General features: G+C 41.6%; 2 protein-coding genes and 1 long non-coding RNA gene across 10 annotated transcripts in view; 1 reads left to right on the top strand and 2 right to left on the bottom strand.

Moving 5' to 3' along the window:
• Positions 1-2,425, bottom strand: part of ppfibp2b (PPFIA binding protein 2b) — a 108,477-nt gene extending 106,052 nt beyond the window's left edge. For all 7 annotated transcript variants that reach the window (XR_006838533.1, XM_046347072.1, XM_046346965.1 and 4 more), the window contains exon 1: positions 2,289-2,425. The gene's annotated coding sequence lies outside the window, so the exon portion shown is untranslated. The remainder of the gene's footprint in view (positions 1-2,288) is intronic.
• Positions 2,426-2,973: 548 nt separating this feature from the next.
• LOC124034227 lies at positions 2,974-24,795 on the top strand. Of its 2 annotated transcripts, none has more exons than XR_006838542.1 (4): positions 2,974-3,211; positions 6,884-6,986; positions 7,634-7,713; positions 23,134-24,795. It is a non-coding gene; the product is annotated as an uncharacterized LOC124034227 (long non-coding RNA). The 2 variants fall into 2 exon arrangements; XR_006838540.1 differs by lacking the exon at positions 2,974-3,211 and adding an exon at positions 5,220-5,933.
• Positions 4,698-7,210, bottom strand: olfml1 (olfactomedin-like 1). The gene is made up of 3 exons (XM_046347096.1): positions 6,878-7,210; positions 5,638-5,920; positions 4,698-5,518 (listed from the first exon to the last, which is right to left on the bottom strand). The coding sequence occupies exons 1-3, from the start codon at positions 6,992-6,994 to the stop codon at positions 4,737-4,739; spliced, it is 1,182 nt and encodes a 393-aa protein (XP_046203052.1). The 5' UTR covers positions 6,995-7,210; the 3' UTR covers positions 4,698-4,736.
• Positions 24,796-24,898: the final 103 nt, after the last annotated feature.

Below are 24,898 nucleotides of genomic sequence, written 5' to 3'. Positions count from 1 at the left end.
GCTCCCAAGGATGAACTAGACTTGTGGAGGTCTATGATTTTTTTTCTGAGGTCTTGGCTGATTTCTTTTGATTTTCCCATTATGTCAAGCAAAGAGGCACTGAGTTTGAAGGTAGGCCTTGAAATACATCCACAGGTACACCTCCAATTGATTCAAATGATGTCAATTAGCCTATCAGAAGCTTCTAAAGCCATTACATAATTTTCTGGAATTTTACAAGCTGTTTAAAGGCACAGTCAACTTAGTGTATGTAAAATTCTGACCCACTGGAATTGTGATATAGTGAAATAATCTGTCTGTAAACAATTGCACAAAGTATATGTCCTAACCGACTTGCCAAAACTATAGTTTGTCAATAAGAAATTTGTGGAGTGGTTGAAAAACAAGTTTTAATGACTCCAACTAAAGTGTATGTAAACTTCAGACTTCAACTGTACATCACTGGGGCCAAGCCTCCTGCCAATCCAGGACCTATATACTAGGCGGTGTCAGAGGAAGGCCCCAAAGACTCCAGTCACCCAAGTCATAGAATGTTCTCTCTGCTACCGCACGGCAAGCGGTACCGGAGCGTCAAGTCAAGGACCAAAAGGCTCCTTAACAGCTTCTACCCTCAAGCCATAAGACTGCTGAACAATTAATCAAATGGCCAACCAGACTATTTCCATTGACACCCCTCCCCTCTTCATTTGTTTTTACACTGCTGGTACTCACTGTTTATTTTCTATGCATAATCACTTTAACCATACCTACATGTACAAATTACCTCAACTAACCTGTGTCTGCCAGGTAGCCTGGCAGGTAGGACGCATTGTGGCATTAACCGAAAGGTTGCTGGATCAAATCCCGAGCTGGTAAGGTAAAAATCTGTCGTTCTGCCCCTGAGCAAGGCAGTTAACCCACTGTTCCCTGGGTGCCGATGACGTGGATGTTGATTAAGCAGGCCCCCCACACCTCTCTAATTCAGAGGGGTTGGGTTAAATGCGGAAGACAGTTTTCAGTTACACATTGACTTGGTACTGGTAGTCCCTGTATACAGCCTTGTTATTTTATTGTGTTACTTTTTATTTTAATGTATTTGTAAAACTCGAACTGCATTGTTGGTTAAGGGCTTGTAAGTATGCATTTTACTGTTGTTTTTGGTGCAAGTGACAAATAAAAGTTGATTTGATTTGACTGGTTCTGAACCACGCCCCTACTTTTTTTTAAAAGGTATCTGTGATCAGCAGATGCATATTTGTATTCCTACTCATGTGAAATCGATAGATTAGGGCCTAATGAATTTATTTCAATGTATTTATTTCCTTATATGAACTGTAACTCAGTAAAATCTTTGATATTGTTGCATGTTGCACTTACATTTTTGTTCAGTATAATTTGGAGACCAATGAACCACTGGTGTTCAGAGGTAATTCTATTCAGATGAATGCGACCTGGGCTACTTCGGATGAGCATGGTTACAGAATACATTGTATCCTGGGTGCAAGTCCCCTCCAACTCTTCGTCCATATTCAAGACACTCAAGCATTTCTGGTCTATGAATCATCTTCGCTGTTTGATGGCAAGCACACACAGCTGGGTGCACTACAGCCGTGATACTTACAAATTACCATATCATACACAGCAAGAAATATTTAGCTGCTTGTCATGCAGTCCATAATTGATAGTCTGCAATTAAACTCGGGTGAGTAGGCTGCAACATCATTTAACACATCATAGGCTACTATAGCCAACCCTGAAAACAACAAAACTGCATTTCATCAACAGAAACCCTGCAAACCATTAAAAAGCAGGGAATTGCTTTGTGTGCATTCAATGTAGGCCATTTTCTCCTCATAATTCTTACATAAATTGTATACATACATAAACTGAAAACCACATCGTTTTACTACTAAGTGTGAAAGCAACTGCAACAAAAACGAATTGAGAAAAACAACCACTACTACTTTATTTAAATAAAGCTACATGCCAAGTGCTTAGATACTTGTGGAATGCTGAGAAACTGTTGAAACCACATATTGTACACAACTGCGTTGTCATGTTCAGACAAGTTTTATTCTATCACTTTCCCAGCGCTCATCCACCTGTTCTGTAAGCAAATCAGTGTATTGAACATACTTTGGGGGAAAAAATAGTATAGAACAATTAAAATTGTGTTTATTCACAAAGCCGCCGTACATTCGGCTACAGATAGGCTTTAAATCGTATCTACTTATATTATGAATACCTGCGAGTAGGATACAAACTTTACTAAGTAAATAAGAAGAAGAAAACAAGTGTCTCGGCATTACCTATAATATCCTCGACTTCGGAGACTTGCTCTCCAGCGCGTATTCCTCCCCTGCAACTTGCAAAATACACTATTGACCACCTTGGATTTAAAATGGTCCTTGGCACTGTAAGTGGTGTCTTCAGTGATGGGATGCTCCGCGCATTGACCGACTGTGCCTTTGCGCTGCCAACGCCATAAGTGTGTTCATCATAAAGCATCTCTGCCAATCACCTATCATGTGACTCTAAGGGTGTGCCATCCCATCAAACTACACAGCCCATGTGCGCTAGCTACTCATCAAGACGACATGTAAAACTCAAATCTGCAACAAACTATTGTAATCACGTGTAATAAATATATTACAACTCATCACATCTTCTGTATGCTATTTGTGTACACATATAAATACACTTTTATTTTTGATTGGGGGGGGGGGGCATTTACCTGTGCACATTTTTATCTCACTTGGTTGAGTCTGCCATGGCCCAGCACGTGCACAGTATTATATACCCTAGGACTGTAGGATTTAAACATACAGCCAGCCTATCATTTGGACGCTTGGCTCACTGGCGTTTGTGCTGAAGTTCTTGACAACAGTGCCATCTGCTGATTATACGTGAGACAAGCATAGTTATACAAAAAAACACAGCAACAATATCTCAGGTTAGATTACCACAGCATGAGTCATAATACCCATAAAACCTAGCGGTCAAACAAGGAAATGGTTCTATCGTTTTCCACCATACATTTTTCCCATATGGGATTACCTGGCGTGACGTTTTGATAACCATGTAACTCTCTCTAGGACAAGGTGATTTATCATAACAGTCGCCTGTATCTACGCCCCCCCCAAATTAAATGCTAATCAGCTGTTTATGTGGCTATCATAAAGAACTACAAATGTCATGATAATTTGGAGGAGACTGCCGAATCAAGGCAAAGGTAAGAATCTCTGGATTAACATATTGTATTTTAATTTAGTAACGCATTTAGTAATGAATAAATACAATTTCTTTAAACTGGCATTTCTTTGAACTGTCTTGTGCAAGTTTTAAATTGACACAATACCTGTTAGCAAAGGTGTCAGCTAGAGATGACGTGCAGGAGTTTGCAGGGATTTGTAGTCTTGCATGATGTTTACTTTGATGCTAATTAGTATTTTTTAATCAGAGAGTAAATGAGCTGAATATATTGATACAAGGCACCTTGTGAGAGTGATTTACATAGTTCTCAAAACATCATGCTCTGTATGCCTAGCCAAGGGTTTTTCAAATTCTCTATGGGAATAATGAATGGTGGAAAAACGATTGGAACCATTTGCCTGTTTGACCACTTGGGTTTTATGGGTATTATGACACCAACTGTGGGGCTCTATTACTAGCTACCTAATCTCATTTGACTACACTTGGCCCATGCTCAATTAGCCTGTTCATGTGGTTGCTATGCCATATACATACACCAATAATAACATGCCATGTACTGCCTTTCAAAGTCACGACAAAGAACAGAAGCTCATATCAAAATTATTATAGGAACAGGAATAGGAAAATTTGGTTTGTCTGTTAATAGAATAGTACCATCAGCTTGTGGAAATGTCCGATTTAGTTGTTTTCCATTACTTTACAGGCACATCCAATCTTTAGAGCTCTGATGTGTTCAGCAGGGTCATAAAAGTTGCTCCATAAACATGTATGACTATGCAAAAAGCTACTGTTTTGGGAGAGCTCTCTCAGCTCATTCAGTTCAACAGTGCCACATTGGCAACAACTTATTTTCAGTCACTGTACCTCCAAGAAGCATCTGACTACATTGTACTAAGAACCATCTGACCACTACATTGTACTAAGAAGCATCTGACCACTACATTATACTAAGAACCATCTGACCACTACATTGTACTAAGAACCATCGGACCACTACATTGTACTAAGAACCATCTGACCACTACATTATACTAAGAACCATCTGACCACTACATTGTACTAAGAACCATCGGACCACTACATTGTACTAAGAACCATCTGACCACTACATTGTACTAAGAAGCATCTGACCACTACATTGTACTAAGAAGCATCTGACCACTACATTGTACTAAGAACCATCTGACCACTACATTGTACTAAGAACCATCTGACCACTACATTGTACTAAGAACCATCGGACCACTACATTGTACTAAGAACCATCGGACCACTACATTGTACTAAGAAGCATCTGACCACTACATTGTACTAAGAAGCATCGGACCACTACATTGCTCCCAGAAACTTTTTAAATGCAGTTTATTATAATCTTGCAGAAAGTCACGTGAAAATATGGGCCTTGAGTAAACTGTGTACTGTGTTACCTCAACTTAAATGGATTATTGTAGGCTATTATGATAAGAATATGGACATTGTTAATTAGTTATGTTTTGAATATGCCTGTGGTTCTATGACTGATAAGCGTTTAATGTAAACTCATGTCAGACTTCAGCCTTGCTCTTGAGGTCCACTTTGTAGATGGTCTGGTAGCCGTCGTCCCAGGCATACAGCTGCTTGTCCTTGGGGTGGTAATGCATACTGTAGTGGTTGGTGTAGCGCTTAGGAAAGAACAGCACAGAGCTCTCCTCACTGTGGATGGTGTCGTGGATATCGTACAGGCACTGAATGCTGGAGCGCCCTCCGTAGCGGGAGTTATACACCACGTACAGTGTTCCACAGATCATGAATGCTGACTCTGCGTCGCGGCTCGTACAGGTAGTGTCCCAGGTGTGCTCCACAGCCAGGCTGCTCTTGTCCAGCTTGGTGATCACCAGGTTGCCCCCAAACTCTGGGTCAGAGTAGATGACCCACAGGCCCAGTTCGTCCACAGCCAGGTCCAGGAAGGTGTGCGTGGTGAGGGCGTAGGTAGGCAGGCGGCCAACCCCGGGCAGCAGCATACTGTCGGCCACAGTGCGGTTGAGGAGATGCACCTTTAAGATCTGGTTGGGTGTGTCTGCCCTGTGATAGTACAGAAAGCCATTGTAGACCACATGGCCAGTTCCCTGCCAGGGAAAGGGGAGCTGAATTGGATGAGCCTGGGTGAGCCTTCCCTCAGTGAAGGTCTTCAAGGATTTAAACTCCAGTACGGTGTTGTTCTTATTCCCGCTGAAGAAATAGATTTTGGCAGAGCCCTTAGTAGGGTCTTTCAGCCAGGATCCATAGACGTCCCCTGCTTTCTTCACTATCTTCAGAGACTTCACACCAGTGAGAGCTATGTTGCAGTCTATACATGGAAGGACAAGAGTAAGATTGAAAGTATCCTAATTTATTTCTCAATATCATGTACAACACACACACAAGTATATTACATTGTTTTCCAGTTAACATCAGTTTCCTAATTACCTGTCCCCAGTGTGATCTTTACTATTTTCTTCTGGGTGTCTTTCATCTGCTGTTCCATCAGGGCCTCCTCTACCTCGATGTGGGGCTGGTTAGGGGTCTTATTCTCCAGGTACTCCACGTCCCTCTCCACTCGCTCCACCCGCATGACTACATTATCCACCTGAGTCTTTACCTCCGTTCGGTGCACCTCCATGCTAGCCAGCTGGCCACGCACCTTTGTAGACAGGTCATAGATCTTCTGGTCCACCTGCTGGGTGTTCTGCTCACATTTGATGAGACGCTCCTGGGCAAGAGAGGTGAGCAAGCAGATGCTGTTTAAGAAGTGGCACAATGTGAAGGTAAGAATGTGGACCATAGGTGGTCTTGTCAGGGGGTGTGAAGCATAAGAATTCAGACAAAATCAGGTGCAAAATGGAGGTATTTATTTATAGGTGCAGCAGGTGAAATGGAACCATGGATGTTTACAAGACGTTGATGAACTCTGACATATAAACATAAACTTTCAAAATGACAAACAATCATCTAAATATCCAATAACTGAGGCAACCACTGGCTTCTAAGGCAGAGCGCCTATAACATGAGTAATTCTCATACTACAGAGTAAAACAAAAAAGAAATGGGACCAAATGTCACTCCAGCCCAAGTGCTCCTGAAATGATCCAGAATAGTTTAGAAACGCTTGGCTGCCAAAATCAGCGCAGAGTTGAGCCGGCGTGGGATATGGCTCGAACACTTACCTCAATCCAGTGAAAGAAGATGACTCTGTACTCCTAATTATCCCAACTGACAAATCGAGAAGATTGAAATAAAACTGCCTTTTTCAGGTCGATAAATCGAAGCAGTGTAACTTAAATTCTTAATTAACATTGTTAACCATTTCTACTTGCGTGTGATGGCTTGTATAAGAACTTTGGGACATGCTTAGCGGTACACTCTAACCACATTAACAAACAAAAACTTTTGCAAACTATGTTTGGTGGCAAATGAGAGTAGGGTGTATATGCATTGGAGTCCCTGGTTCGCATCGTCACAGTGAACAGTTTGTTTTGAGATTTGCTGTTAACATTGGTTTTAGTTTAGTGTTGCTGTAATGTTATCAATACAGACTAAACAATGAGGTAGAGTAATCTGAAAATATGATATTAGTTTTATTTGACCATAAGCCAATCCATTCATTCTCTGTGTGTAATGAAGAAAACATGTCGTTTGTAGTCTTTAGGCTTTTGTTTTTGTCTCTTACCTCAAGTTGGGCAATCCTCCTCTCAAAATACTGCATCATGAAGGCTTCCTGGGTGGACCTCTGAGCATGCCCCAACCCCAGGCTCAGGACGAGCAGTGTCAACATCCAGGTATACATCAAACACACGTTTAGGATTTATTTAAACAACTCTCAAACACAACCACAAAAGTATATTCCTTTAAGAGAATTCAGTTCTGAACTAACCTAAAAATATGTCTCCCTGGTGAGTTGTGTGGTTGAATTCCAGAGGCATCTGGCTGTATGTTTGTTGTTGGTTGACGTGAGAGACAGTTCTGGAAGGTTTTGAATCCTTCTTCTGAGAGCGAGTTCTGCTCAGGCTGCTGCATCTTTAGAACGTGTAATATTATCCAGATGGGCTCTTGACACGTCCCCAGTCCTGAAAAAAGACCAAACTATGCAGGATAAAGGTCAAATTAGTTTTTATAATGCATGCATTGATCTATTATTTTCTGGATTGTTGTTTTTCTCCCATTGTATAAAGATTTCACAAAATGTTGAGGCATACTGTCTATTTTGGATATTGTAATCATATAATGTATTTTTGAAAAATTGTAGGTTTTGGTTATTTCAATATTTTAGATGTTGAACCATTGGTCAGACAACTTTTGAACAGGCACAGGCTCTGACTAGATTTCTTCATCTTTGTTTATAGTTTTAGAAGATTACTTTTGGCCCAATAAAACTATCCCTCTGTGGGTTGATTTCATTGAATCCAACAGACCTTGTTCCTACCAGCAGGTGGCGCCACATTATCTGGAGAAGACTGAAGTTTTCATTTTCTCCTGAGGACCTGCATGCCAGCTGTATCCAGTCCAGTATGTTTGTTTTTGGTTCATTTAAAGAGTTTGTGTACTTTCAGCAATCGACACTTCCTGTAACCTTTCACTGCAAGTTTGTTTCGCTCCTTTAATACAGTTTTGCTATTGAGAATTTGATATAGGCTACAATCGTTTGCAAAATCCTCATCCAGATAGTTTTTGAATGTCACTCCTGATCAGTTCCTCTTAACAGTTAAAGTTGTGGTATAGTATGCATTGTGAATGCAAAAGGCACAATTTATATTCAAATCCTAATGATCAGTGATGTATGCTGTTGTATAATGCAATTGGTGGGATGTGTTTTTAACTTGAATAGTAACAACTAGACATGGTCTCTACATGAACCTGGATGTAAGGCATGAGCACTTTATGTCTGGGGCGGAAATCAGACAGGTACACTAAAAAGTATAATCCATTAGTTAGCTAACTTTGATAAGTAACCAGAAATAACTATTGATTTTATGGTTCACAAAAAAAAAACATGGATATTAAATCAATTCGACCATGCCCATTTCAATCTTATCTTTCTACAAAATATAAAAGTTATATCAGAATGTTTAGGCAAGTTAGCTGGCTAACTCCTTGATCCTGCGTTGTAGGTTACCCCTCAGGGTTCATCTGTCTGAATGTGTTTGTCCTTTCCGTCTGTTGTCAATGAGATATTGCATCATCTGTCTGTGTGTGAACAACCCTCAAAAGCTCAATTGCATAGTTTTCCATGCCATCTTTCCACTTATCTGACTATCCTTTCAGTGTCAGGAAGTTACCTTATTTCAAATGTCAAAGCATATTTCCACTAGACAGCAGACACTCTTATCCAGAGTGACTTACAGGAGCAATTAGGGCACATCAACAGATTTTTAAACTAATCGGCTCAGGGATTCAAACCAGTAATCTTTCAGTTACTGGACTAACACTCTTAACTGCCAGGCTATGTGACAGCAGAAGTTTTCTTTCAGTTGACTTCAGCATTGTAGCCTTGAAAATAACTCCTGTTGTTCTGTAACCAAAGATGGTTTAGTTACAGGGGCGTCAAACATACTGTACGGATCCGGCCCTTGAGGGGTCCAATCCGGCCCCTGAGGGAGACAAACTCAATATACTTTAAAATGACTAAAACCAAATCTAAACTGTGTTGAAATGATAAAGGACCTACATTCATACAGTCCTCTAATAATCACTGAAATGAAATCTAGACAGGGAGTATCGAAAATTCCCAAAACAATGTGTAAAGGACTATATTTAGCTAATTTTGACAGCTAGGAAATAACACATTGGATCGAATCTAGGTTCTGCCTTTTGATTTAGAGAAATTCAAATTTTATTGACTTCTCAAACCCCAAACTGGTCTGCCGAGTCTGCTTCGCACGGTTTTCTCGGAAGTCTCGCGATGTTGGGCCCCTGTGTTTGGAAACTCTGTACTGTAACTGTTCATTGCCAATTGAAGGAACATGACCACTCTAATGGATATCCAAATTTCAGCATGCAAAATAAGATTGACTAATTCCATGATCACAAATTGATATTCACTGTATCTGTATATGATAAAATGCTAGCCCACCCAACATACAGTGCCTTCAGAAAGTATTCACACCCCATGGACTTTTTCCACATTTTGTGTTACAGCCTGGATTTAAAATTGATTAAATTGCTATGTTTGGTCATTGGCGTGTGGAATTATGTTTTTTGAAATGTCCTTTCTTTGTGAGGCATTGGAAAACCTCCCTGGTCCTTGTGTTTGAATCGGAGTTTGAAATTCACTACTCGACTGAGGGACCTTACAGATCATTGTATGTGTGGGGAACGTAACAGTGCAATAATAGTGTTTAACATGATTTCTGAATGACTACCTCATCTATGTACCTCACACACACATACAATGATCTGTAAGGTCACAAATTAAAAAGCAGACATTGAATATCCCTTTGAGTATGGTGCAGTTATTAATTACACTTTGGATGGTGTACCAATACACCCAGTCACTACAAAGATATAGACGTCCTTCCTAACTCAGTTTCTGGAGAGGAAGGAAACCGCTCAGGGATTTCACCAGATAAAGGACTGTAGTAAGAGGATGAATCAACACTGTAGGTACTCCACAATACTAACCTAATTGACAGAGTGAAAAGGAAGGCTGTACAGAATACAAATTCCAAAACCGGCATCCTGTTTGCAGCAAGGCGCTAAAGTAATGCTGCAAAAAATGAGGCAAAGTAATTAACTTTTTGTCCCTAATACAAAGTGGTATGTTTGGGGCAAATCAAATACATTATTGAGTACCAATCTCCATATTTTCAAGCATAGTGGTGGCTGCATCATGTTATGGGTATGGTTGTAATCATTGGACTGGGGAGTTTGGCGCTAAGCACAGGCAAAATCGTAGAGGAAAAACCTGGTTCAGTCTGCTTTCCACCAGACACTGGGAGATGAATTAACCTTTCAGCAGGACAATAACCTAAAACACAAGGTAAAATGTATATAGGAGTTGCTTACCAAGAAGACAGTGACTGTTCCTGAGTGGCCGAGTTACAGTTTTTACTTAAATCTGCTTGAAAATCTATGGCAAGACTTGAAAATAGTTGTATTTGACAGAGTTTACATTTTGTTTTTAAGAATAAAGGGCAAATATTGAACAATCCAGGTGTGCAAAGCTCTTAGAGACTTACCCAGAAACACTCAGCTCTAATCGCTGCTCAAGGTGATTCTAACATGTATTGACTCAGGGGAATACTTCCAGTATGTAGATAAGATATTTCTGTATTTCATTTTCAATACATTTTCAATAAATCTAAACATGTTTTCATTATGGGGTGTTGAGGTGGGTTTATTTAATTCATTTTGAATTCAGGGTGTAACACAATCTGAAATAAGCCAAGGGGTATGAATACTTTTTGAAGACACTAAGAGCTGCTGTAGCATCTGCCATCTCTGATGCGCTTATACTTGCCTGAGGTTGGCAAATCAACAGACTAACACTTTCCACTTAAAATTATACAGCAGAGTTTTTGTAGAATTTCAGCCAGTAGTGTTAAGTAGTAGAGCTCATGAGCCAAAATGTTGCAAAATTGTATACAAACAGGGCAAGTGGGGCATAGCATTTTCAGTTAATAAAGCCACATACAAACATGCTTTCTTGAGTTTCAGCCTGCCTCGGTGCTTTCTGTGGTGGTGGGGCAGCCAGCACAAAATACGTAGCATAGCGGCTGGTAATGTTCTCTAGTTGCTCAGTGTTCTGTTACTCATAGGGACACTACGTCACAGGTAGAGCTTGAAAATGGAAGCCCCTCGGGTGCTGCCATAGATTACAGTGCCTTTGGAAAGTATTCAGACCCCTTGGCTTTTACGATATTTTGTTAGGCTACAGCCTAATTCTAGAATTGATTAAATTGTTTTGTTTTTCCCCTCATCAATCTACACACAATACCCCGTAATGACAAAGTAAAAACTGTTTTCAGAAATGTTGGCTAATTTACATAAGTATTCAGACCCTTTACTCAGTACTTTATTAAAGCACCTTTGGCAACGATTACAGACTCAAGTCTTCTTGGGTATGACACTACAAGCTTGGCACACCTGTATATGGGGAGTTTCTCCCATTCTTCTCTGCAGATCCTTTCAAGCTTTTTCAAGTTGGATGGGGAGCGTTGCTGCACAGCTATTTTCAGATCTCTCCAGAGTCGATCAGGTTTAAGTCCGGTCTCTGGCTGGGCCTTTTCCCGAAGCAACTCCTGCATTGTCTTGGCTGTGTGCTTAGGGTCGTTGTCCTGCTGGAAGGTGAACTTTCGCACCAGTCTGAGGTCCTGAGATTTTCATCAAGGATCTCTCTGTACTTTTCTCCGTTCATCTATGCCTCGATCCGACTAGTCACCCAGTCCATGCCGCTGAAAAACATCCTCACCACAATGCTTGATCGTAGGGATGGTGCCAGGTTTTCTCCAGACGTGACGCTTGGCATTCAGGACAAAGAGTTCAATCTTGGTTTCATCAGACCAGAGAATCTTGATTTTCATGTTATGAGAGTCTTTAGGTGCCTTTTGGCAAACTCCAAGTGGGCTGTCTTTTACTGAGGATTGGTGGAGTGCTGCGGAGATGGTTGTACTTCTGGAGGGTTCTCCCATCTCCACAGAGGAACTCTATAGCTCTGTCAGAGTGACCATCAGGTTCTTGGTCACCTCCCTGTCCAAGGCCCTTCTCCCCCAACAGCTCTAGGAAGAATCTTGATGATTCTTAACTTCTTCCATTTTTAAGAATGATGGAGGCCACTGAGTTCTTCGGGACCTTCAATGTTACAGAAATGTAGAAATCTGCCCCTCGACACATTCCTGTCTCGGAGCTCTACGGATAATTTCTTTGATCTTATGGCTTGGTTTTTGCTCTGACATGCACTGTCAACTGTGGGACCTTATATGGTCAGGTGTGTGCCTTTCCAAATCATGTCAAAAAAATTGTATTTACCACAGGTGGACTCCAATCAAGTTGTAGAAACCTCTCAAGGATGATCAATGAAAACAGGATGCACCTGAGCTCATTTTCGAGTCTCATAGTAAAGGGTCTGAATACCTACGTATCTTTTTTTATATGCATGTGTAAACATTTGTAAAAAACTGTTTTTGCTTCGTCATTGAGATATTGTATGTAGATTGCTGAGGATTTGTTTTTATTTAGTCCCATTTTTGAATAAGGTTGTAATGTAACAAAATGTCGAAGGAGTCAAGGGGTCTGAATACTTTCCGAATGCACTTTATCCCATGCAAATAAAAACCTGCACTGGTATTCAGTCCACATGCAATCCAAAGTCAATGGTGAATGTTTCCAAAATGAGTTTCTCTCTAGCTGATGTGTTCCCCACAGAGTCAATTTTTAGAGCATTTTTTAGTATGATGCTTATTCTCCCTGTCAGTAATGATCCTGTCTATCTCTCTAAGGGTCCCAATAGGTTTGTAATGTTTACACAGTCAGGACACAGTCCTGAACCCTAATCAAAGACAGTGCTGCTTGGTAATGTTTTGCCTTGTATTATGCTTTACCACATTGGATTTACTTTAGACATAGATCTTAGAAGCCTTACTAGGTCCTTGTTAAAGCTTGTTGTTACCTAATTAACCATGATGAATCCAGCTATAGATTGCACTGACCTGTCTGTTCCATTGTTATTGATAGATTGACTCTAATGACTATTTTGCTGTTGCACAGTTGATCCTGTGATTGTGTAGGTAGTTCAACAGCAGAGGAACATATTCCCCCTAAAGTATTGTGAAACTGTCTGCAACAGTGATAGCCAGCAAGCAATGTCTCCTTCAGCTACCAAATGAAGGCATTAGCAATTCCCCAAATCTTCTGAACCAGCACAACCCTCTCGCCCATTTTCATAATTCCCTCGCATCTTTCTTTTTCACGCTTCCACCACTATCTTACATCAGTGTGAATCAGAATACAAAATTATGACATTCTCTCAAACTTCAAAGGACATTATCCAAAATTCCGTATGGAGAGATGACCCTTTGCTCAGTGCGTTGTGAGACATCATTTGGGCGGGAGAGTCGAGCTTGTAACAGCGTGGACAGTGAAAGGACACTGTGTATGTGTGTGTGCATGTCTGTGCCTGTACATGCTCTGAACTGTACATCTTTATAGCGTATGTGAGAGTAATCTGCTCAACTAAGGAAATTCCACCATATGATGGTGCTTGGTATGCATCCATCAGTGAATAGCTAATGAGAAACAGAAACGACATGTACATATGCATCATATAGTCTCTCAAGTTTTTATCTGCACAATCTACACCATGAATAGAACATGGCAACACAATTTTAGATCTTTGAAAATTTTATTACACTCATAGAAAAAAGGTGCTATCTAGAACCTAAAAGGGTTATTCAGCTTTCCCCATAGGAGAACACTTTGAAGAACCCTTTTTTGTCTCCAGGTCGACCTCTTTTGGTTCCAGGTAGAACCCTTTTGAGGTCCATGTAGAAACCTTTACACAGGGTTCTACATAGAATCCCAAAAAGTTCTACCTGGAACCAAAAAGGGTTCTCCTATGGGACAGCCAAAGAACCCTTTTTCTAACCCTTTATTCTAAGAGTTTACATTACATTAGAGAGAGTGTTATCCAGTGTATTTTTGCATTCCTAAGTTATGAAGTCGGAAGTTTACATACACCTTAGCCAAATACATTTAAACTCAGTTATTCACAATTCCTGACATTTAATCAGAGTAAAAATTCCCTGTCTTAGGTTAGTTAGGATCACCACTTTATTTTAAGAATGTAAAATGTCAGAATAGTAGTAGAGAGAATTACTTCTTTCTTCCATCACATTCCCAGTTCTCAGAGGTTTACATACACTCAATTAGAATTTGGCTGCATTGCCTTTAAATTGCTGAACTTATGTCAAACGTTTCAGGTAGCCTTCCACAAGCTTCCCATAATAAGATGGGTGAATTTTGGCCCATTCCTCCTGACAGAGCTAGTGGAACTGAGTCAGGTTTGTAGGCCTCCTTGCTCGCACACACTTTTTCAGTTCTGCCCACAAATGTTCTATAGGACTGAGGTCAGAGCTTTGTGATGGCCACTCCAATACCTTGACTTTGTTGTCCTATAGCCATTTTGCCACAACTTTGGAAGTATGCTTGGGGTCATTGTTCATTTGGAAGACCCATATGCGACCAAGCTTTAACTTCCTGACTGATGTCTTGAGATGTTGCTTCAATATATCCACATAATGTTTCTCCCTCATGATGCCATCTATTTTTGAAGTGCACCAGTCCCTCCTGCAGCAAAGCACCCCCACAACATGATGCTGCCACCCCCGTTCTTCACGGTTGGGCTGGTGTTTTTCTATTTTTGTATCATCAAGCCAGAGGACATTTCTCCAAAAAGCACAATCTTTATCCCCATGTGCAGTTGCAAACCGTATTTTGCCTTTTTTTCTGGCAGTTTTTGAGCAGTGGCTTCTTCCTTGCTGAGAAGCCTTTCAGGATATGCTGATATAGGACTCGTTTTACTGTGGATATAGATACTTTTATACCTGTTTCCTCCAGCATCTTCACAAGCTCCTTTACTGTTGTTCTGGGATTGATTTGCACTTTTCGCACCAAGGTCCGTTCATCTCTAGGAGACAGAACACGTCTTCTTCCTGAGCGGTATGATGGCTGCGTGGTCCAATGGTGTTTATACTTGCATACTATTGTTTGTACAGATGAACGTGGTACCTTCAGGTGTTTGGAAATTGTTTAAAGGCACAGTCAACTTAGTGTATGTGAACTTCTGACCCACTGGAATTGTGATATAGTGAAATAATCTGTCTGTAAACAATTGCACAAAGTATATGTCCTAACCGACTTGCCAAAACTATAGTTTGTTGGCAAGAAATTTGTTGAGTGGTTGAAAAACTAGTTTTAATGACTCCTACCTAAGTGTATGTAAACTTCCGACTTCAACTGTACCCCTGAATCTGATGATCCCTCGAAAAGCTTGTGATTCTGCTTTACTTTGTTTAAAGCAAGTTCTCCTCCATCAGATGCTGTCTGTTTAGTGGTGGGAATGTTGTTGTTAAATATAACAGGCAGCCACAGTCTCTTGATCCCCCTGAAGATGTCCCTCTGAAAGACAATTGGAAGAATAGGACAAATGCACTGCTTTGTGCCCATTGTCCAGGCCCAATGTCCCCAAGAACATGAAGAGAGCCCTTTATGTTGGAAAATTGCCTTGACAGGAAGAAGTATATTCTACTTGAATAAGTTGTCTCTCTTTGTTGATATTGTTTTATGTTTCAAATCAAGTTTCTTCTGTTCGATATCTGGTGACTACAATGAAACTGTAAATAGAAGACACTGAACAAGAGATCAACTGCAGGGAGTGAGTCGTTTTGTGATCCAAAATAAGGAAATGAGAGCCATATGCTGTGAGCCGAGATTAGCGTGGATGTATCCCTTTAATGGAGATGGATGGAGTAAACACTGGCAGACTGACTCTGAAGTGCTTTCTGTTTCTCATTGGGATGCTGCTGTCTGTTCCCTGGATGCCAGACCACACAGTCATCTTGGTCAAAAGCACATGGCTGGATAATCCTATTGGTATCTGATTCCATAGTCTGTCTGGTCAACATCTGGGCTGTATGTGGATGAGGCATTAAGACCAGCTTCAGAATCAGCTCTTGACTCTTATCGACCGTAGAGACCATACTCAAGAGTATGTGTATCTGTTTCATATTAATAACACATAAGATGTTCCAAAAGCTGCTGAGAGTAAAACAAAATGGAACAAGTAAGACAGTCTTACAAGAAAGCTGATAAAGTAATTGAAGGATCAATTATTTTGTAATGGCAAACATTGTTCTTCCTCAGAAATGTAAGAACCAGCTGCAACTGGCCCCATAAACCTGTGTGCCCTGTGCAGCCCAGAGTGGGATTCATGGTACAGTACAGGGGCTAAGTGAACAGGGGTCCCAGGGGAGGTCCTGTAGCTGTTCTCTCCCACCGCACTGCAATGTGCTCTCCGTCAGTCCCTGGGCTCTGGAGGAGCTCTGTGGCCCTCCCAGTTCCTCAATGAGGATCCATCCAGAGTTCTGAAACTTTGAATAATTCAACGACTTCCCCTCAACATATTTACATGACCCATTTTAGTGGGAGCCCCATTTCAACACCTATTATGAATTGTCTTGCTGTTGGAAAAAAAGACAGCCCCTTTTTGCTCTTCAGAATGCTGAAATGCTTTGCCTAATTAGATTGCCCTCCAAGAATTTCTATCTCGACCCACCAATGTTTTTGTTTTGTTATTGTCCTGAACTCCAAAAGATCACACACGTATAGTTCAATGAGCAACGGGTCAGACGATAGCAAGACATTATTGTGATATAGGCAGGGCAGTTATCTGCTAATAGTCAATGTGTGAATCCCTCGATGATACAGTTGTGTTTGCAGACTAAGTGACCTCATTTGCTGCTCTTTCAACTAAGTGCTGCTCGCTGGTGGAATAATCTCAATTTTGCCCCTGATCCAGGCTGGCTCTAAATCACAGCACTGTAGATGGCAGAAGCCCCATACGGCCGCTCCTCTGATTGCCGTCCATTTAGATGAGAGCATGAAAGTGGGCCACACTTCCTCTTCCTGCCGTAATGAGCTGAGAGTCAGACTGGCTAATGAGGAATCATAAAGATCAGAGCACTCCATAGAGTAAACCAGGCCTAATGGGGCATGGTAGTGTATAGAGGTGAAATGGATGTCTGCGATTTAAGTAATACACAAATTACTTAAACAATAAATTCATCTATGTTTACTTTGTATTATTCTTAAGTTATTCAAACAAATAGTGGCCAACTTATTTAAGGAAGAATCTGTAACACAATTCACCTTTCCCAATCTGAAATGGGTTTCTCCAACAGTCCTGGTGTGTGGAGCCGGTGTTGTTAATAACTTGCAAATTGAATGAAGAGAGAAAACACAGAAAACAGTGTGATTCCTGTGGCTCTATTTGGATAAACCCCTTGTCTACCAGTTTAATTTGAGTGCAGAAGAGGAGAAAAACTAAAGTACTTAATGAGAACACCCAGGGAGGCTAGACTAGTCCACCGTCACATTAAGAGAACACCCTGGTAGTCTAGACTAGTCCACCGTCACATTGAGAGAACACCCTGGTAGTCTAGACTAGTCCACCGTCCCGTTAAGAGAACACTCTGGGAGTCTAGTACACCTTGTCTACCAGTTTAATTTGAGTGCAGAAGAGGAGAAAAACTAAAGTACTTAATGAGAACACCCAGGGAGTCTAGTCTAGTCCACCGTCACATTGAGAGAACACCCTGGTAGTCTAGACTAGTCCACCGTCACATTGAGAGAACACCCTGGTAGTCTAGACTAGTCCACCGTCACATTAAGAGAACACCCTGGGAGTCTAGTCTAGTCCACCGTCACATTGAGAGAACACCCTGGTAGTCTAGACTAGTCCACCGTCACATTAAGAGAACACCCTGGGAGTCTAGTCCACCGTCACATTAAGAGCACACCTTTGGAGTCTCTACTAGTCCACCGTCACATTAAGAGAACACCCTGGTAGTCTAGACTAGTCCACCGTCACATTGAGAGAACACCCTGGTAGTCTAGACTAGTCCACCGTCACATTAAGAGAACACCCTGGGAGTCTAGTCCACCGTCACATTAAGAGCACACCTTTGGAGTCTATACTAGTCCACCGTCACATTAAGAGAACACCCTGGTAGTCTAGACTAGTCCACCGTCACATTAAGAGAACACCCTGGGAGTCTTGACTAGTCCATCGTCCCGTTAAGAGAACACCCTGGTAGTCTAGACTAGTCCACCGTCACATTAAGAGAACACCCTGGTAGTCTAGACTAGTCCACCGTCACATTAAGAGAACACCCTGGGAGTCTTGACTAGTCCATCGTCCCGTTAAGAGAACACCCTGGGAGTCTAGACTAGTCCACCGTCACATTAAGAGAACACCCTGGTAGTCTAGACTAGTCCACCATCACATTAAGAGAACACCCTGGGAGTCTAGACTAGTCCACCGTCACATTAAGAGAACACCCTAGTAGTCTAGACTAGTCCACCGTCACATTAAGAGAACACCCTGGTAGTCTAGACTAGTCCACCATCACATTAAGAGAACACCCTGGGAGTCTAGTCCACCGTCACATTAAGAGAACACCCTGGGAGTCTAGACTAGTCCACCATCACATTAAGAGAACACCCTGGGAGTCTAGACTAGTCCACCATCACATTAGGAGAACACCCTGGGAGTCTAGACTAGTCCACCGTCACATTAAGAGAACACCCTGGTAGTCTAGACTAGTCCACCATCACATTAAGAGAACACCCTGGGAGTCTAGTCCACCGTCACATTAAGAGAACACCCTGGTAGTCTAGACTAGTCTACCATCACATTAAGAGAACACCCTGGGAGTCTAGTCCACCGTCACATTAAGAGAACACCCTGGTAGTCTAGACTAGTCCACCATCACATTAAGAGAACACCCTGGTAGTCTAGACTAGTCCACCATCACATTAAGAGAACACCCTGGTAGTCTAGACTAGTCCACAGTCACATTAAGAGAACACCCTGGGAGTCTAGACTAGTCCACCATCACATTAAGAGAACACCCTGGTAGTCTAGACTAGTCCACCATCACATTAAGAGAACACCCTGGTAGTCTAGACTAGTCCACCATCACATTAAGAGAACACCCTGGTAGTCTAGACTAGTCCACCATCACATTAAGAGAACACCCTGGTAGTCTAGACTAGTCCACAGTCACATTAAGAGAACACCCTGGGAGTCTAGACTAGTCCACCATCACATTAAGAGAACACCCTGGTAGTCTAGACTAGTCCACCATCACATTAAGAGAACACCCTGGTAGTCTAGACTAGTCCACCGTCACATTAAGAGAACACCCTGGTAGTCTAGACTAGTCCACCATCACATTAAGAGAACACCCTGGTAGTCTAGACTAGTCCACCATCACATTAAGAGAACACCCTGGGAGTCTAGACTAGTCCACCATCACATTAAGAGAACACCCTGGTAGTCTAGACTAGTCCACCATCACATTAAGAGAACACCCTGGGAGTCTAGACTAGTCCACCGTCACATTAAGAGAACACCCTGGGAGTCTAGACTAGTCCACCGTCACATTAAGAGAACACCCTGGTAGTCTAGACTAGTCCACCATCACATTAAGAGAACACCCTGGTAGTCTAGACTAGTCCACCGTCACATTAAGAGAACACCCTGGTAGTCTAGACTAGTCCACCATCACATTAAGAGAACACCCTGGGAGTCTAGACTAGTCCACCGTCACATTAAGAGTCTTTTTAGGGACCCCAGATCATTACAGTTTAATCCAGTGAAGGGTCTTGAGTTTGACAATCGAGACCATCATTCTTTTGAAGTTGAGCCTTTGTTGCCCAGTAGCTATCAATTAAAACAGTTTTTCTATCAATCAGTAACAGTTTGTCTGTAAAGACACATGTAGTGTTTTGTGCTAGCTGTTGGAGTATCACTGAGGTATGAAGATGGGAAGTAGTGGATGTTAAGGTGTTGCTTCTTGTTTGAAAAGACCCAGCTAAGGAGCACAGATATGTACAGGGAATGTTGTCAAAGAGACTAGATTAGGTAGTGTGTAAGAGAGTTCATACTTAAAAGCCAAGCCTCTGACAGTGTTGTGGATGGAAAATAGAACATGTGGATTGCAATCTAAGTAGCCATTTAGGTCAGGCTTTACCAAGGGGACGGTGTGTGTGAAGCACATCAGAGGACCACATCAGAACATACAGTACGGTGGTCAGCTGCTCAGCTATGCAATGTGTGAGAGGTCTAATTTGTGTGTTTCTGAGTGCGTGCGTGCGTGGATGTGTCATATATTTGTAAAGACAGGATGGGATAGCAAGCCAGGTGTGAATCAAGAGATCACATTAGTCATGAGCACAGTACACTTTTTTTGTGTTAAAGGTAACATGCAAGTCACATAAGTCTGGCAGATGCTGTCCAAGAGTTCAGAATAAAAAGGGCAAAAGTATTTGCCCCATTTCTGATTTTCTCTATTTTTGCATATTTTTGATACTGAATGTTATCAGATCTTTAACCAAAACATAATATTAGATAAAAGGATACTTAATTTATAAATAAAATAACAAAGTTAGGAAACACCCAATTAGCCTGTGTGAAAAAGTAATTGCCCCCTTACACTCTGTGGTTTTGCCACCTTTTAGCTACAATGACTCCAACCAAACACTTCCTGTAGTTGTTCATCAGTCTCTCACATCGCTGTGGAGGAATTGTGTCCCACTCTTTAAATCAAATTTGTCACATGCTCCGAATACAACATGTGTGCCTAGGAGACTGTGTGAATCAGGCCTTCATGGCCTGAATTGCTGTAAGGAAGCCACAACGAAAGGACACCAATAATAATAAGAGACTTGCTTGGGCCAAGAGGGCATAGCGGGATTTCTTATAAGCTTCCGGGTTAGAGTCCCACTCCTTGAAAGTGGCAGCTCTGCCCTTTAGCTCGGTGAGAATGTTGCATGTAATCCATGGCTTCTGGTTGGGGAATGTACATACGGTCACTGTGCGGACCACGTCCTTAATGCACTTATTGATGAACCAGTGACTGATGTGATGGATTCCTCAATGCCGTCGGAAGAATCCCAGAACATATTCCAGTCTGTGATAACAAAACAGTCCTGTAGTTTAGCATCTGCTTCATCTGACCACTTTTTTATAGACAGAGTCTATAAAAAAGGCAGCTTTAGCAGGGCAGAAATTTGACGAACTGACTTGTTGGAACGATGGCATCCTATGATGGTGCCACATTGAAAGTCACTGAGCTCTTCAGTAAGGCCATTCTAGTGCCAATGTTTGTCGATGGAGATGATATGGTTGTGTGCTCGATTTTATACACCTGTCAGCAAAGGGAGTGGCTGGAATAGCCGAATCTACTCATTTGTAGGGGTGTCCACATGCTTGTATTATATATAGTGTATGTAATTGTTGTGTTATTTGTTCACTCAGGTTATATTTAAGATCTGATAAACTTCAGTATCAAAAATATGCAACAGTAGAGAACTAGATACTTTTTCACGGCACTGTACTGTTGTGTTAGGGGTCGCAGGGTAGCCTAGTGGTTAGAGTGTTGGACTAGTAACCGAAAGGTTGCAAGTTCAAATCCCCAAGCTGACAAGGTACAAATCTGTCGTTCTGTCCCTGAAAAGGCAGTTAACCCACTGTTCCTAGGCTGTCCTTGTACAGTTGTGTAGGAGGACAATCAGCTAATTTAAATACACTCCCACACACTGTACTGTTGCTGTTGACGATGTGTCTTGAAAAATAAATCAAATCACTAAGGATACCACATTTTCTGCCTTCAGCTGAAAACATCTATTGCCTTAGAGAGGACATTGATTTGTCCAACAGTAACATATTTTTGGTGTGTTGAAAGTGGCCCAACTGAAAAGCAACACCCATAGCATCATTGCAGTAAGGACTCATCTGTGAAATCCTTATCGTGGAGGGCTTTTTATACATGCTTGTTTGTCTTCTGCCCTTAAAGGACAGGTAAATTGACTTAGGTCCAAGATAGGGGACTGTTGTCTAACTGAATGTTTTTCTTTGGAGAGGGTTGTCTTTTTTTATTGGGCACAGGGGAGGGTAGTGCATTTCTTCCCTGATTTACCATTCTGCAGGTTTTACTATATAATGTCTTCCATTTAGCCACATTTACTCATCTTCTTTCATGCGCCTCCCCTATCAAGGTGTTTTGGTACTTCTCTTATGCACTATGCTTTTTTGTGCGGTTACTATACCACAGGTCAATACAGTCTACCAGTCAACTGTCTATGCTGCCCTCTCGTCATAGTGACAATAGTGGTAGTTGGATCGTTTGTCCAGATCTGCAATAGTTAACTAGCAATCATACCATACATAAAATCATTAATATCTGCACCAATGTTCAATATAAATCCACAAGATAGAGGAATGAAGCCAGGTGTGTCATTGCGCATGAACGAACAATGAAGACACTGAACTCTTGTTTAGGGACAAACAAATGATCCTACCAAGACTAGCTAACCACACCACACTCCAATGAATAATTGCACTATTGTTTTCAAGTGAGTACAATTCTACTCTAGGCTGTAAACTGTAGTGAAAATGTCATTTCAATAATAATAATGGCGCAAAAGCCCGTTATTTGAATGTTTCATTGCATTTGGATCAGTTGTGGGGCTACTCTCAACTGATAAGGCACAGTAGCAGGCCAGTCTGGACGTATTTTTACTTTGATACTGATGTGCTTTCTGTTGCCAATCATCATTCTCCCAAGTCGTCTTATATACTGTAATGTAGCCACAGAGGCCTATGCTCCCAGCAGGCCCAGTTATTCAGAAAAGCATAACACTGCGTTCTGCCTCCTTTCTGATCCAAGCGGCTATTCCTCGACTTAGTACCCAACGTTTCAATATACCCAAAATATTTGTAATTTCACTTTTAAAATACTGTACATTACCTTTTATGTGTGGAATAAGCCCAACTATTCACAATGTTTTAATCTGATTAGGCTACTTCAGAAGTCTCCTGTAGACTACCTGCGCATGTTCATCCACTCCACTCTATTATAATTTCAGCATCCAAACTATGCAACAGCCATTCAATTAATGGAAAGAGACATCTGTTACAAAACACCAAAAAGTTTTATGACATTAGGAGATTGTCAAACCAAGTCTTCAATACGGAGTAGGGAGGGATGAAGTAGGGAGGGATGAAGTAGGGAGGGATGTATTTTCTGTTTGTTGAGAATGACATACTATTCTTGATTGTGGTGTTGAAAACTCAAACCATGATGATAAGTGCTCGATGTTGAGAATCTGTATATGTAGTTATGCGTTGCTTATTGGCTGCATTTGCAGGTCTCCAAACATCACCTGGCTATGAGCAGACAGCATCCTGGGAGCGCCTCGGGTGTCCCAACATATCACCTGGCTATGAGCAGACAGCATCCTGGGAGCGCCTCGGGTGTCCCAACATATCACCCTGCTCTGAGCAGACTGCATCCTGGGAGTGCCGCAGGTCTCCCAACATATCACCTGGCTATGAGCAGACAGCATCCTGGGAGCGCCTCGGGTGTCCCAACATATCACCCTGCTCTGAGCAGACTGCATCCTGGGAGTGCCGCAGGTCTCCCAACATATCAACTGGCACTTCCTGTCTGCAGGGGGATTGTCATCCACATTCTCTCTTGCTCTGACTCACCATTAGGCAAACCAAGACTGACCAGGGGAGGGGAAAAGAGCTAGATAGATTAAATTATATTTTCATTAAAGTAAGATTAGACCGAAGGGTAAAGAATGGGATGAAAAACACGTTCATGCACGGATAAAATGCTTTGTCCGTACTCCCTCCTTGCCTCCATTTCCCAGTTCTAAAGAGCAGGTCCCCTCTGCTCTCTGGTGGTGGCTGTGCTGTTAAGAAGCAGTCATGAGAGCAAACCCATTTTGGCACCACTTTGCACTTCAGAGCAATCCTGCTGTTTTAAACTATTTATTTTTCTAACTAATTACGGGAGCATAGGGGCTGGATGCTGTACGTGATTAGTAAGAATGCAGGCACACCACAGACGCCAACCCACGTCAGTTCTTGCATGACTACATTCCAGCAAATGCCAGGGCTTACAATGGCTGGATAGGTATTAACACATCATCTAACTACATCATGTGACATAACAATCTAATGCCTGACTGCACAGTTGATGATGTGGCATGCAACCATTGGTTGATGCAATGCAACTCCTGCACATCTAGTTGTTTAGGAACTCTATCATTAATTGAGCTCTCCATCTGGCTGCTGGTGGGGTCCCATTCCCCTCATCAGAGTTCACCTGATGACTTCCTGCTGACTGCACAGTGCTGGGTGATTGATGTGATTTCCCTGAGGGAGGGGAGTGGTTCTAAATCTGGCTCCAGCACTGCAGATGGAACCGGCTCCGGTCCGTGTCGTGTTCCCATCAGCAGCCCAGTGTGCAGCTCCAACACTATGATTGGAGCACTCCCCACTGGCCTTCAATCACACCAAACATATTGCGTATTTTTTCATCTTCCATCCCCCTGCCTCAACCTCATTTACTGTTTTTTTAATATTTTTTTTATACATTTAGGGGGTAGATCAGCTTTAGTATTGCAGATAGATTGTGGTTTACATCAATGTAATTGTTTGCAGCATTCCCAATCCCCCATATTTTCTTAAATGTTTTCAATATATTTTCCTTTCTTATTTTCCCCTAAACCTACCACCCCTACCCCAATTGGAGTATTGTAAGGGACAACAATACTTAGACTTCTACTTCCAACTTCTACTTCTACATTTTACGGGAACGGTACATTTGACCTTTGTTATCCCTTTAGTCCAACCCTTCAGCTACCCTCAACACCTCCCATCTATCTCTGAAAACTATCCAGTTTTGATTTTTACTTGCCATATACAGTACCAGTAAAAAGTTGACACACCTACTCATTCAAGGGTTTTTCTTTATTTTTTATTATTTTCTACATTGTAGAATAATAGTGAAGACATCACAACTATGAAATAACTGATATGGAATAATGTAGTAAACAAAAAAGTGTCAAAATTTAAATATATTTGAGATTCTTCAAATGTTCCCACATATGCTGAGCACTT

Source organism: Oncorhynchus gorbuscha, linkage group LG01, assembly GCF_021184085.1.
Source record: "Oncorhynchus gorbuscha isolate QuinsamMale2020 ecotype Even-year linkage group LG01, OgorEven_v1.0, whole genome shotgun sequence".
Classification (NCBI taxonomy): Eukaryota; Metazoa; Chordata; class Actinopteri; order Salmoniformes; family Salmonidae; genus Oncorhynchus; species Oncorhynchus gorbuscha.
The sequence above is the reverse complement of the archived record's forward strand: the minus strand, read 5'-3'. Positions and strand labels throughout refer to the sequence as shown.

Coding starts and splice junctions, on each gene's coding strand:
- olfml1 (XM_046347096.1), bottom strand. CDS start 6,994: ATGTATACCTGGATGTTGACACTGCTCGTCCTGAGCCTGGGGTTGGGG. Junction 5,921..6,877: donor GGAGGATTGCCCAACTTGAG/GTAAGAGACAAA, acceptor TCTCTTGCCCAG/GAGCGTCTCATCAAATGTGA. Junction 5,519..5,637: donor AAAGATCACACTGGGGACAG/GTAATTAGGAAA, acceptor TTCCATGTATAG/ACTGCAACATAGCTCTCACT.